General features: G+C 37.9%; 1 protein-coding gene across 1 annotated transcript in view; it reads right to left on the bottom strand.

Moving 5' to 3' along the window:
- LOC140907760 (potassium voltage-gated channel subfamily KQT member 1-like) overlaps window positions 1–14,425 on the bottom strand; it is a 744,155-nt gene that overhangs the window by 644,156 nt on the left and 85,574 nt on the right. The window contains exons 4-6 of the mRNA XM_073334512.1: window positions 13,226–13,304; window positions 11,211–11,307; window positions 5,989–6,129 (exon numbers count right to left, since the gene is read on the bottom strand). Of these exons, the coding sequence (XP_073190613.1) occupies window positions 5,989–6,129; window positions 11,211–11,307; window positions 13,226–13,304 (317 nt within the window). The remainder of the gene's footprint in view (window positions 1–5,988; window positions 6,130–11,210; window positions 11,308–13,225; window positions 13,305–14,425) is intronic.

Here is a 14,425-nt window from a genome sequence, read left to right as displayed (position 1 = left end):
TACACCCATGTTTGGGCCCGAGACTCATGTTCTGGTAAGTGTTTCCACTGTCAGAGGTGTTAGGTGGTGGGTGTGGAGATAGTCACTTGCCAGGGAATCTGCAGACCCAGGTTCTATACGTGCTGAATCTTTCATCATATTGCCGTAATTGGCCCTGCCCACTGCCCTGTTTCAACATTGCAAAGATGGTTTGCTTCTTCTCAAAATTAAAAACTCTAGCTATTGACAGTATTTTTCATTCTGTCCAATACAAATAATTTTAACAGCTACGTCTATAAAGACTTATTAGGTTTCAGGACATGGCAAAATATAAGGAGTAGGGAATAGCTATCAATAATACCAGAAATATGACCAAAACAGGTTGATGAATTCACTTTCACCTAACCATTCACAATGAGAACAAAGGAGGCTATGGAAATTAGGCTTGACCAAAGGACGCCAATTCTATTTTGTGACAACTTTCAAGATTTCAGAATTTGTTTCTCCTTGGACAAAATCTTTCAAAAAAAATATTTCTGAAAAGGAGAGAGTGAGGCTGTTTAGCCTCATGGTTAGCACGTTGGCCGAGTAAATGGAAGAACCAGGCTCCACTCCCTCCTCTGCTCCAAATCAGAGCAGGATTTTTCTTCATCCCATATCATCCCAAAACAGGCAGAGCAGGGGCTTGAAACTGATTCTCCCACTGAGCTACAGAGTCAGTCTTTGCTCTCTGTGCTCACCCCGACCCAAAAATCTTCCTACCCAAAGTTTCATGGAAACAAACATCTCCACAAAACCTTCTGGCTTCAACAAAATAGAATATTTCACTAAAATTTCATTTTGGCAAACGTTTTTTGAATGGCTCTAGTGAGAATACTGCCATTTAGGGCACAGTCGCTGCTATTTCCAATTGTTGCACCCAGTTAGATACTATAAAGAATAATAAATAATAATGCCTATTTCTTATAAAGTGCTGTTCATCAGAATCTCAAAGCACTTCACAGTCATTAATCTATAGTTTTTAAAGGTTTTCCTGAAGAGCCTATAAACAGTTGGAGAGAATATGCTTCCCTGAGAGCAATCTCTCAGGGAAGCACTGTAATAAGCTAGGAAGGAGGATTTAAAAAACACAGGGCTGAAAATACTATTGAACAAAGACTTTCAAGCCCTGAAAACTAGACTCACATTTACTTTATAGACTCTTGGCACCTCATTCTGAACAAAATGCCAGTTGTTTAGCAAACTCAATATTTTAGTATCTTTATTTCCTTGCAACTTTAAATTGTATGCTCACCTCAGCAAGGACCACATCTTCCCATGAGTCTGTACAGCCCCTAGCATAACGGGGCCTTAATAATGATTAGGGCTATTGCTTACTACCCCAAAACAAAGAAATAATGATAATCACTAACACCACATGTTAAGTTTCAAAACAATCAGGGGAGTGGAGGAAATCAAAGCAATGATTCCTTAATGACCATTCAGCTGCTCAGTGCACCCAGATAATCCTTTAATGTCTTGCTTTTTCTTCTCCCTTTCATTTTCCTATGAAAGGCTCCTTGTTCTTCTGAGTTCTCAAGCACTCAGGAATTAAAAACCAACTGCAGTAATGCTGAACTACTCTAACATTACTGTGGGAGACACCATAAAAAGCCATAACCACAGAAAAAAAGAGATGCTTTTCCATCCCTGCAGCAGACATTTGGCGGACAGATTCCTGCAGGTGTCTGGACACTTCTCAGGAAGTTTCTCCATTGCCACTTTAAGAGGATTCTTTCTTGCTAATCCAATTAATACTTGTAAGTATGCAGAATGAATTATAGATAATGTAAATTGTCCAGCTTTCTTAATCCTGTCCAGAATTATTTTGAAAGTATTTCTAGTAAATACTAGTGAACCGCTCAGCATATATTTAATAATTAGCTATTGAAAAAATAAGCCTGTTGCCTAAACCAGATTCACTACATCACATGTCCACTCATATCTTCTGCATATGCTCTAGCTAACCTGGCCTCTGATCCTACAAACACATGCATAGCTTCAAGAAGGAGAAGAAGTTTCACTGACAGCAATAGGACTATTCACATGCTTAAAGCTTTTTTAAGATCAGGGCTTTAGGACCAAACTTTAAAAATAAAGGGACGTTGCTCTGGCTGGGACATGGGTACTTGATATTGGGGATTTGGTGAAATAGCTCAAAAATTGGTATTATAGGCAGAGTAACCTGATGTAGGCAATCAGCTATTTGACTCAAATTCTACAAGACATAAATTAGCCCTGTTCTCATCAAAAGACATTAAGGTAGGGTCTCAAGAGATGGGAATGGAAATGAGATGTCAACAACTCCTGCCCCGAAAGAGGACTCAAAAATAACTTAAAAACAGGCAGGATTAATAATTTTTCCAGACTGATAATCCCTTAGGAAATGTCTTTCCATATATTTTAAACAAGGTAATAGTGCTGAAGATGGTTCACATAAGATGCTACAAGTCTTTGATAGAACTCTACAATTAAATCTGCCATGCCTGTCAAAAGTAGATGTAACAGCCTTGCATTCACAGCTAGAGCGAGTGAACCTGGTTAAAATTTGGTTCCAAATTCCTTTTATTTTTGTTTTATTTTCCTTTTCCCTCATGTTTAAACCCTTTAGGACCTTTGTATCAAATTCAGCAAGCTTGCACTTTCTACGGTAGTCAAAATATCTCACATAATAGTCTCTGTGGTTTTAGCAGATACACAAAAAACTGTCAAAAGCTGCTACCAAGATTTTTTTTTTTTTTAAAAACTGGATTAGTTTTGAAAAGCAAAAGTGAAATCAAATTTCACTCCCTAATAACTCCACATCTGTGTTTTTGTGTTATAGGAGGTTTTAAAAGAAAAAGAAACTAAGTGATTCACTTTGCCCTGTGTCACTGGTCCCAGCTGTGAACTGCACCTGCACCGTGACTCACTAACACTGCCGAGGCCTACATGTCTGGAAAGCTTAAACAATATTCTTCCTTCATGTGCCTCACACAGATAAAGACAAAGCTGATTTTATCTACCCATTACAAAATGTAAGTAGAATTTCACAGAAAAATCCCTGAGCACTTGGTGCAATACATAAACACTTTAAAAAAGTAGGTACGTTTAGAATTCAACCTATTTAAAACAAGCACCAAAATAGCCTACATTTTAAACTTACTCATTTCTCTTGAAAGTTCTCCCAGTTTTCTTTTATTAACTTATAATCAAGAATATTTGCAAAATATGTTCATATGAAGAGAGCATATTTTAAGCCCTGATTCTGCAGCCTTTACTCTGTCAGGGCTGCAGCATCTAGCCCTTAGACTCCAAAATAGTTTCTCATGTTAGAAAATTGGATTTAATTCTTTGAGCATGTTCTTGCCAGCAGCTAAAAGAGAGGGATGTTTGTGTGTTTACTATGCACGGAAAGGGTTTATATACCACAGTGACGGGAAGCCTTATTAAGCCATAGCTAAATACTACAAAATTCACAAGAACACAGATCAGCATCCTTTAACAATTACGTTGAACAATCATCCCAATTTATATATGAGACAGTCAGACAAAGCCACTAGCCTCTTTGGACCTTGACTACACTGGGGGAATTTACAAGCTTCCCACGAGATCAGTTGAACTGATGCAAGGTCTGGTGGGAGCCCTAATGTTGTTGAGACTCCCAGAGCTCCTCCCTCTTCTAATACCATTTTGATTAGATTTACTTATCCTATTTAGCTGAAACAGTGGTAAAAACTAGCTGAGCAGCCATGTCCCGACTGTTTTGAAAACCAGTTCAACTGAACTGGCAGTAGAACAAGTAGGAATTGGTTGCTGTTAAAGTTTCCTCAGCACAGACATGACTTTTTGTGATGTCAGTCTAAAAAGGCACAGACTTGTTTGGCCTTTACTGTTTTGGTTTTTATTCTATATTTTTTCAGCCACCTGTTCTTGTGGAAAGTTTCTTAAGCTCCATTAACTAAAGGTTGTTTTATGCCCAGATGCACAAAGCTTTAAGTCCCTTATAAGATTTTTATCATATATGTCTATAGAGGGATTTAACAAACTTTTGATTTCGTGGGCAATTGGGTTTTCCCCCCTGCCAGACTATTTAGTTCTGTCTGATCATTTCAGGGTGGGGTTCGTTTGGTCAGGGTTTTTCCATTTTTTTGGATAATTTATTGGATGCTTTGTGTACCCTTCAAATTAGTTGATATATGATAACCAAATCATTGGAATTAAAGATTTACAAAATTTTTGAACGGAGCCATTAAAAAATGGGTAAGCCAAATTTTTATAAAAAATAATTTTAGTAGAAGTTTATACATCACCCTTCTAACACAAATATTATAAATGTTTATGTATTGGGACTTTCAAGCCCCCCCCCCTCCTTTTTTTTTCCTATCCCACAAACTCTTACCAGTGTTTATTTAATGGATTATTTAGATGCAGGTAAAATATTACTTTGTTACTTAAGGAAGTTTTCCATTTTTTCTTTACAAAGACTTGAACTGCTTATCTCTTTGTTCTTGGATTAAACCAGATAAATTTTCCTCTCTCACACACACACACTTATGTCAAAGCCAGCAGAAGGTTGTGTAAGTGCAAAACCCACGCACAAAAGCAAGAGAGAACCTTCTATAGCATACCTTAGCACTCCCCCTTCACATTCAGTAGTCTTACAGACATGCTGTACACCTCTGCTATGAACTCCCGTGCACGTATGAAGAAACAGTATGAAATACACAACATTCCCTTATTAGCACTACAACAAATACAGCAAATGTAACATCTGTTAGATATATGCACTGTAAGCTTGTCAATGGGAAGTATGAGGTAGGAATTAAGGTTTTACTTTACAGCACAGTTTGGGAAGAGGGGAGAATAGGCAGTTAAGGGATGTGTAAGGGCTGAATGGGCAAGTTGTGAATATTTGGGAGCTAGTGGCTCTAAGTCTGCCCCCAATATCATCATAAATATCCTCAGAGTAGGTCATTCCCCACCCTATCACCAGACCTGATTTGTCAGCCTCCTCTGGTTTGCCACACTGACACTCCCAGATCATGAGCCACATGAGATTTACCAGTGGGGAAAGCTGCCTCAGGAGCACAGGTGGTGTATCAGACTCAGACTGCGGGTGAGCAGAGGAAAGACATTTCCCAGAGATGTGTCACGAACGTGATGGCCATGGCTAGAGGAGCATAACCCTACCACCTCACCAATACATGTTCTTTCTCTTCACTCCCCCACATAACCACATACTCCCTTCTCCATCCAGCTGGACATTCACACCCCTATACAACTCCCATAACTGCCCATTACCCCCAGCCCCAAACCTTCTTCTCTAGTTCACCATGACTCCTTACTGAGCCCTGCTGGTGAAACTGGGAAGCACTATCAGACATCCAAAACTGCTGATGGATCTGGAGGGCTCTGTCAACTACTTTCAATGGAACTATTTAATGTTATCACAACTTCCTGTATTCCATGTTTTAGAATATGCAGTTTGTGTTGTAGTACACATAACTGACATCTACACGCATGCTTTGGGGGCTGTCACTACAGTGGCATAGCTAGAGGTATCTAAATTATGGAACACCTTGGCCTAAATTTGTAAGAGGGAACATTCTTACAGTAATGTTTCTTTTTAGAAAAATCACTGGAAATTAAATTGGGCTCAAAAGAGGATGTAAAATTTCAAGATTAATTTCTCACTCTTTAAAATAAGGATTTAATTCCTACTTTGCATTTTGTACTTAATGCAAACTTTACCACGGAGTCACTACTTTGCCTTTATAATATACTTCATTACTGACATATTTTAGTTCTATTGCATCTACTTTAAAAAAAAAGGTTAAATTTCCCTTCTAGATTACCATTTACAAATAGGTCTAATTTTGCAAATCAATAAATCCTTACTCAGGAAAAAAAATACCTATTAATGTCAATGGTCTATCTTGCATGAGAGTGGACAAAGACTAGGCACACACTTTGCTACAGATGACTTACCACACCCCACCACAGGGCATCAGCATAGCTGGAGAAACCTGTTCTTCCATCTTCATCCACTGCATCCTTCTCAGCAAGATAGACAAAATAGGATGAGAAGATCAGTCCCAAGAATCCAATGTACAGAGTAGTTATGAGTTCCTATCACAAAAGAAAGGAAACAGTATGTAAGGCTTAAGTTATGTACTTTCCAGTTTGAAACCAATAACGTTGTTTAGTTTCACATACTAGCACATTTTGCTGAAAGGCACTATCATGGCAATGCTGTGCAATGGCAAGGTTGGAAAGACACTATCAGCAAGTTTAGAAGGCAAAATGTACTTCCATAAAAAAAAAGATAGAGGAATCCATGAATAGCTTTGTATTTGCTTCAAGACTAAGTCATTCCATGAATAGCTTTGTATTTGCTTCAAGACTAAGTCATTCAAGGCCAAATGGTCCCTGACAGTAGATTTGGACAGGTAAAAATAGACATAAGACTTTGCAATGTCATTGACCAACTTTGGTGATAGGCCAAATATTAATGTCTTTTAAAACTGAAGGTAAATCCTACTAGTCACTCTTAGAATATGTGATTTATTTACAGAAAATTAATCTCTTCTTCGCATCCCCCAGCATATTAACAGACATGGGGAGCACATTGCCTTCCACCTCAAATTTTTTTTAGTTAACATTTTAAAAGGGATCTGAGACTTTATCCACATTTACTTTGTGTTGCCTGAGAGACTGGGAGTTAATTCCTGCTTTGTCTTTTGTAAAACTTTTTATTCAAGCTTTGCCACCTGCAAGAAGACTGAATAGTAAAATTTACTACATAACTCATCTGTATCTTTCCCCAATTCTTTGTGTTCTTCTAGTCACCATTCTGAATTCCAGAGAATTCTCCTTTATTTTGTGTCCCAAATATTGCAAAAGTGATTTTTAAAAATAAAAACACCCGTCTAACAAAGAACCCCTTTATTTAAAATAGATGTTTCTCTCCCACCATTCTTCTGTCATGTCTTACACTAGCATCTGAAGCTAAATGTTAGGGAGGAGAGTTCCTGGAAGATCTGGGTTTTATTACCTTAAACTAATTTCTTTCCATTCCCTTTGTTTTTTCATTACAGCATCTTTCTGGTGGAAATGGTGAAGCCTTGGAACGCTCCCTGAGACAACTGCTACTTGTAGCATCAGGAGTCAAGACTCTAAAAACCCTGCCCACTGAAACTTCACTGGGATAATCCAGATTCAGTGCACCTAATTAACCTTTGCACAAAACAAAAACATTCTCCCTTGTCAATAAATGTTCAGGTAATCCATTAGTCCCGACTGTTCCCTCTCTAGTCTCAGTTTTTAGTAGCTCCAGTTTCACCTGTAAGTCTTTTTCTCAGCTCTAGTGGCCTGATGCATTGGTTGAGCAAGGAAGTCAGAGCTGAATCTTCACTAATTCATTGTGGTCAACCTCTCCTCCACCAACTCTGCTGCCTCTTTTTGTACAGCAGTTAATACACTTGGTATGTCTGATCTTATTGCTTTGAACTGTTAAGAGTTCCTTTTACATTTGCAGCTCATTGTTTTCTCTTGGTTTTGGCAGCTTTCTGTGCTATCTTGTCCAAGTCCTTCCTCTTTCTGCAGCGATCATCCATTCATTATGCTAAGATATTGTTTAGTTACTGTAGGTATAGACAAACTAGGCACCTTCCCAGGGCAGCAAATTTGTCCCAGCTGCCCCTCTATCATGATGGAGGGGTGTCCTGGCCAAATGTGAGTGGCTCTGTGACCCCATATACCAGGTTGCAATTCCAGTCACTCCAATTCGACAGATGGACAGCTGGGTCAAATCTGCCATCCTAGGCTTATAAGGAGAGGGGTAGCACACTGAAGTTTTGCCTAGGGCAGCAGATAGTCTTGAGCAGCCTCTATTTGTGGGTGTCCATTTAACACTTGGAAAGCCTGAATTCTGTAGGCTGTAAAGGGCAAGAAAGCCAATGGAGGTGGATGTTCTAGTCACCAACTGAGCATGAAGTTCCTACGCTTCCATCCCCCGGAGATGACATCACTTCCCACTGAATGAAGGTACCATATTAGTGCCACAAAAGCTGTCTGTGTCTTGCTTCAAACAAGAGCCCAACTACAAAACATCCAAGCTATTGGCAGATGTCACAAGTAATTGGAACACAGAATCTACTACTTTCTCACTGATTTTGCCTTGGAATGGAGGCCAGACAATAGTTGAAGAGATTTTCTATGTGAAGTATTGGCTTTAAAATGAGGCAGACCAATATGAGTTTTAGTGGAGTTGGGCAGGATCTCATGAGATTCCCACCACTGTGGCTGAAATGTCACCAGAACTACCGAGGATATTTCAGCATCAGCATCTCTAAATCGTAGCCCAATTCATTAAAGCCTGGACCCTTGTCAAAACTCAGTCTGGATGAAAACACCACTTCCTCAGATCATCTCTAATGGCCACTCTGAATACGTACATACATGTTTACAAACAAATATTGCAATAGCAAGTGTGTATATATAAATATTAAAAATGTTCCAGCAGCCTTATACTAAGGAGATATGTAGATAGGATATAAAAATTTCAACAAAAAGTGAATTAGAGCACAAAGAAATAGGAGTTGATAGTTGCACTAATATAGGATCTAACATCTAAAGTTGCTTGACAGTTTTGCAGAAATCGAGGCTCAGACTATTATCTCTATTTTATAGCTGAAGTGACAGACAGAAGTTAAATAACTTGCCCAAAACAAGGAAGTCAGTAGAAGGGCCAGATACACAACTCAAGAGTCCAGGTCTTGCAGTCCTTGCACTTACCACACAGCCAAGCTTACTCTCATGCTTTTGAAAAGGACAGCTAACAGACCAAGATGCTATTCATCAGGTGAAACACCAACAGAGTGACAAAAAATATTTCTTTTCCCTTTCCTCCCCCACAGAAGTCTAACACACTATACTTTGCAGTTATGACTGAAACAAGGTTAGTGGGGGGTGGTGTGCAAAGAAAGCCAAAATCACACTTGCATATAGGGTAACATGACAGATCAGTATTGAGGGGCTTAAGTCAAGAAGTTCTTTTAAACCTGGACACATTTTTAATTATGACAAATCTCAAATAATAATACTACTCAGAACTCTTAGAAAAACCATCAATTGACCTTCTATTAGAAGCATTATGGCAGCTCACAAAGCAAGATGAGGGATAAGTGAACCTCTGAGATTAGAGACTTAAACTGGAGCTGGGTAAATTAACTCAATAGTTTTTCAGTGAGCTGCATGATTTTTTCCAAGTTTTTCCATCACCATATGTGATACTGACTCATGTTCTGTTGCCTTTGGCAAAAGACACTAGTATAAGCTCAACCTTCTGAAAATAGCTGAGTGCCCTAGCCAAATCGGGTTTCAGTGAGCTAATACAGCTATATGTAAAACTCAAACACACATGGAAAGCATTGGTTCAATCTTTAGTAAGCTTTTCTGGGCACAGACAGATCCAAGTGAATCTATTTTCAGTGGGACCCAAATAATTTCCTTTTGTGCACTTTTCAGGGATTTAGGATCCTATTTTGTATTGAAAAAGTGTCCAATTCAGCAACAAGAACAAATGAAAGTCTGCTTTGTATGCTGGCTGCAAAGAAAAAGAAGCTGAGGTCCTTTTTTCTTTAAAACCCAAATTTCTATTGCAGACTGGAGGGGAATAAAAGTTGTTTTCCCTTCTGTTCACTGCAGTTTCAGCTACAATTATCCAATGTCAATAAAAAATATTTTTGATTTTGAACTGCTCGTGTGTCAGTGGGTGATCTCCTGGGTCAAGCATCACAGATATGAAGACTGTTTATAGATCACCATAATCACTTCTCTGGAGTAATATAACTTTAAATTCATTTAGTTCATGGGCTTATCTTCTCCAAGGTATTTTTTTATTTGCCCCCAGAAAACCCCCACAGTAAGCCTTATGAATACTAAGAAAATACTTTAGGAGTCTAGTCCAGTATTATATGGATAGCCACGCACCGTAGAGATAAACAATGAAGCTTACACTGACATGGGCCATTAAAATTCCTCATGTCATTTAGGAATGAAGTGGATTTGTGTTGAGGAATTTTTGCTGTTTGTTTGGGGATTTTTTTTTTAAACAGGAATTCAGTGTTTTTCAATGGAGTTCAGCCTGCTGGATCTGAAGTTACCTGTGGTGCAGCAGAAATGTTAATAGCACAAGAATAACTATACTATAGATTTTCAGTGTTTTGCTTTAAGCAGTTCCCAGTCATCTGTAACATAACAATGATCTGCTGAAGCAAATGCAGGTGGCAGCTGTGATGGAAGTTTATAGTTGTTTACACTAATTGGAGAACAGATTTATATGAAGGAAGGACTATCCTAGGAGAAGAAATAACTGGCTTTAAAGGTGAAGAAATCTATAGTGTGGAACAAGCCACTATAATATGACTGATGAGTAAGAGAGGATGACAATAATATGTTGATATGGTTAACTTCGAGCACCCGTTTTCACCAAAAAAGATTCAAAAGTGACCCTTTAAATCATTCATTTGCTAAAGTATGTGTAAAAAAGTCTATATGAAAAGTGATTATTTAAGCTTAAGTACTTTTGAACAGGAGAGGTAATGGTAAAACGTACAAGCTTTAACAAAAACAGACTGCTATTTATAGAAATATCTACCTCTATTTCACAGCCTATATCCTTAGATAAAATAGTGTTTCCTGCATGTTAACACATTATATTTAATATTTTTATTTATAGCACAGATTAGAAACCCCAAGTAGCTAAATAAAAAGGAATGGTTAAAACGGCTGATGTGTTCACTTAAAATTTTTCAACTGGTTTGTTTTTTTGCCAAAATAACCTGCGTTAGAAGACAGTTCCTGCAAATACAGCTGGCAGCATTTTTATATGTGAGACAAACCATGGAACTATGTTAAATAAATTCTGCCTGAATAGTTCCATCAAACTTCACAGAGAACCATTATTCACAACTATAATGCTAATTTCCAGAAAATACCACTGCTGGTGCCTACTAGCCCCCAGATTGAAAGAAATATTCAGCCTAATTGTGTTCCTGTTTTAAAAATAAAAAGAAACGTGATTGTCTTTGAAAGTGATTCATTCTATCTTGCAACAATTGTTCATTTTAAACCAGATCATGGTTTGAAGTCCAAGAGATGAATAAGCTTCATGGACAACGTGTTAGGAATTTTAAAATATCCAGTACCTGACGATGTATGAAAACAACTGATCCTAAGAGTCTCCAAGTGCCACCCTGCCGATCTACATGAAGCATGCGAAGTATCTGGAGAAACCGGATTCCTCTGAAAGAAAAATGTGAAATGAAAATCAAAAACTTAAATATCGATACAAAACTATTTTTTTAATCTGCACACAACCTTCAGGGTACATTTATATAGTATAAAAAAAAAACAGAAAAACCCCCATGTTCCTGATCATTCTTCAGGATGCTGAGCAACTTCTGTTCCCAGAGATGTGCCTGTGGATTAAGGCTATTCGGTACCTTTTGTGTGTGGACCCATAATTTCAATACTGTAGACTACTCTGTATTTAAATGTATAGTATATCATTATACCAAATAGTTAAATAAATTGTACACATATATTTGTTCATACTCATAAGCACATTACATTTTTACTTATTTGTGACTCTCAAATGTTTGCTTTCTGAGACCATTCAGTACCAAAACTTTACTAGCATGAACACTGGCAAAAAGTAAACTTTTAACTTTGATATTTTCCAAAAGCAAAACGTGAATTGAATATTCAACTGTAAAAGTCACAATTCTCATTTTGATTGGATGATTTATGTAACTAAAAACAATCAGTGAGTAGAGACAATGCTATGCAACTTAAGTAACCAACCAGAACATGAATTTCAGACTCTCTTGAGACGTCAGCTACAACAGTGCCATATGAACACCTGTACTCACTTTCAGGTGATATTGTAAAGAAGCAGGCAGCATCATCTCCCCTAAATGTAAACAAATTTGTCTGTCTTAGCGATTGGCTGAACAAGAAGTAGGACTGAGTGGACTTGTAGCCTCTAAAGTTTTAGATGGTTTTGTTTGAGTGCAGTTATGTAACAAAAATCTACATTTGTGAGTTACACTTTCACAATAAAGAGATTGCGCTACAATACTTGTATGAGGTGAATTGAAAAATACTATCTTTTTAGCATTTTTACAGTCCAAATCTTTGTAATCAAAAATATAAAGTGAGCACTGTATGCTGTATTCTGTGTTGTAATAGAAATCAATATATTTGAAAATGTAGAAAAATATTTAATCATTTTTAATTGGTATTCCATTATTTAGCAGTGAGATTTATTGCAAATAATTTTTTAAATTCCGATTAATTTTTTTTTAGTTAATTGTGTGAGTTAACTGTGATTAATTGGTAGCCCTAAATTAAACAAATCTTAACATACACATTCACCTGTGGGAACAGAAAGTACATATTTGTTCTGGACATTTATGTCTTCATAATCTTGTCAGTTCTTATATGCCAAAAGTCAGTGCCCCGTAAATACCTTAGACATATACTAAAGGGAGTTGTATATATGTGGGCCCAGTCCTGCAAAGTGCTGACTTCCTCACTTCCCAATAACTCAAGTGGGAGGGAGGGCACTTAACACATTATAGGAGGTGCAGCACCCCTTTGCTGGATTAAGCAAAGTGGGAATACACCTCCACCACTCCTTATCGCTCCTTTCCAGTATTTACTCAGTTTACCATCCAAAACAACTTTGTGCTACTTGGGGCAAGCTGAACAAACACTGCATAAATCAAATGCGTCTGGTTCCTGCATGGTATGTGTTACCTGTGCCAGATAAAATGCAATTGTGCTTTGATGGATTTAAGTGAAGTAATTACACATTCTCCAAAAAAGTACCAAGTGAATTAAGTGGTGTCTGGATTACTACTTAAATAAATCAACGTGCTGTAATATTCTTTTTTCCTCTTCAGAACGAGTGTTGGATGTTTTGTATGGGACATAATGTTTCTTTAGTTGTGTCCTCTCTGCTTCCACACTCACACCCATGCAGTATGCGTTGCCTCGATGCTGCCTTTCCCAATCAGTGACCGAGGCACAATGGTACTCTGAGTTCTTCATAGTCCATTTACCTTGACATTTTGATAATCTTTGGTAATAACAATTGAGCATGCATCTATAAACCCATCTTGTATTTAGTTACATTACAGTCACTAGAAGAACGTACCTTATGGCAGATGTGGCGAACACCTGCCCATTTGATCCTACACTCAGAACAATAATTGAGGCTATCACAACAATAAGATCTATTAAAAAAACACATTGAACATTAGACTTATGCACTTAAACAGTCACTGAACACCAGATGAAAAAAGCAAACAAAAACCAAATGACTTTAGTAGAGTTTTGTTGGAACAGTGAGTTAACATAGCAGAGTTTCACATCTGGAAAACCAAGATTAAAATCTGGTTTAGGCCAAATGAAAGCATGTTTGGTAATCACATCAAAACTCCCTATTATTTCCACTTCAGAAAATGAGCACCCCCATCCCACTCCCCATACACATGCTAAAAGAATGTTAAGGTTGGAAACTCAAGCACTCAAAGTTTAGGAAATGCCAGAATTCAGGTTGCTCAGGATACCTTAATTTGACTCCACTGTGCTGTATGCATTATGATGCAGTCTTTAATTACATGATTACATTCTATTTTTTTTTCCTCAGGACTCCTACCTCACTCAGTGCACAGGAGGGATAGCGTTTAATGTATTTTGTTTCCTCATCATCATTCAATGCGTTACCCATGCCTTATTCACTGCACGCTATTTAAACCTTGTTCTAAGGCGCAATTATTTCCTCCTCATGGTCCTCACCATTATAGTTTTAGAATGTTTCACAATTATTAAATTTATTTCCACAACACCCCTGTGAGAGGAAAGGGTGTTATCCCCATTTTAAAGATAGGGAACTAAGGCACAAAGAGATTAAGGTCAAAAGTATCCACCTATTTGGGTGCCCAATTTGGCACACCTAGGACCTGATGTTTCATTAGCATTATATCACACTTAATATGTTCAAAGAATAGCTCTCCCATTGACTTCAGTCACACTTCTGAGTCCTCAGCACTTCTGCACATAAGACCCAGTAGTCTCAAAGCATGCACGGAAAAGTTTGCTTCAAGTGCCTTATCCAGCATCACATCGGACCATTATGATCTAGTCTGACCTCCTGCACAATGCAGGCCACAGAATCTCACCCACCCACTCCTGCAAAAAACCTCTCACCTATGTCTGAGCTATTGAAGTCCTCAAATTATGGTTTAAAGACTTCAAGGTGCAGAGAATCCTCCAGCAAGTAAGCTGTGCCCCATGCTACAAAGGAAGGCGAAAAAGCTTCAGGGCCTCTTCCAATCTGCCCTGGAGGAAAATT

The sequence above is a fragment of the Lepidochelys kempii genome, chromosome 1 (genome assembly GCF_965140265.1).
Source record: "Lepidochelys kempii isolate rLepKem1 chromosome 1, rLepKem1.hap2, whole genome shotgun sequence".
Classification (NCBI taxonomy): Eukaryota; Metazoa; Chordata; order Testudines; family Cheloniidae; genus Lepidochelys; species Lepidochelys kempii.
Note: the sequence above shows the minus strand (reverse complement) of the source record. Positions and strands in the feature narration are given on the sequence as shown.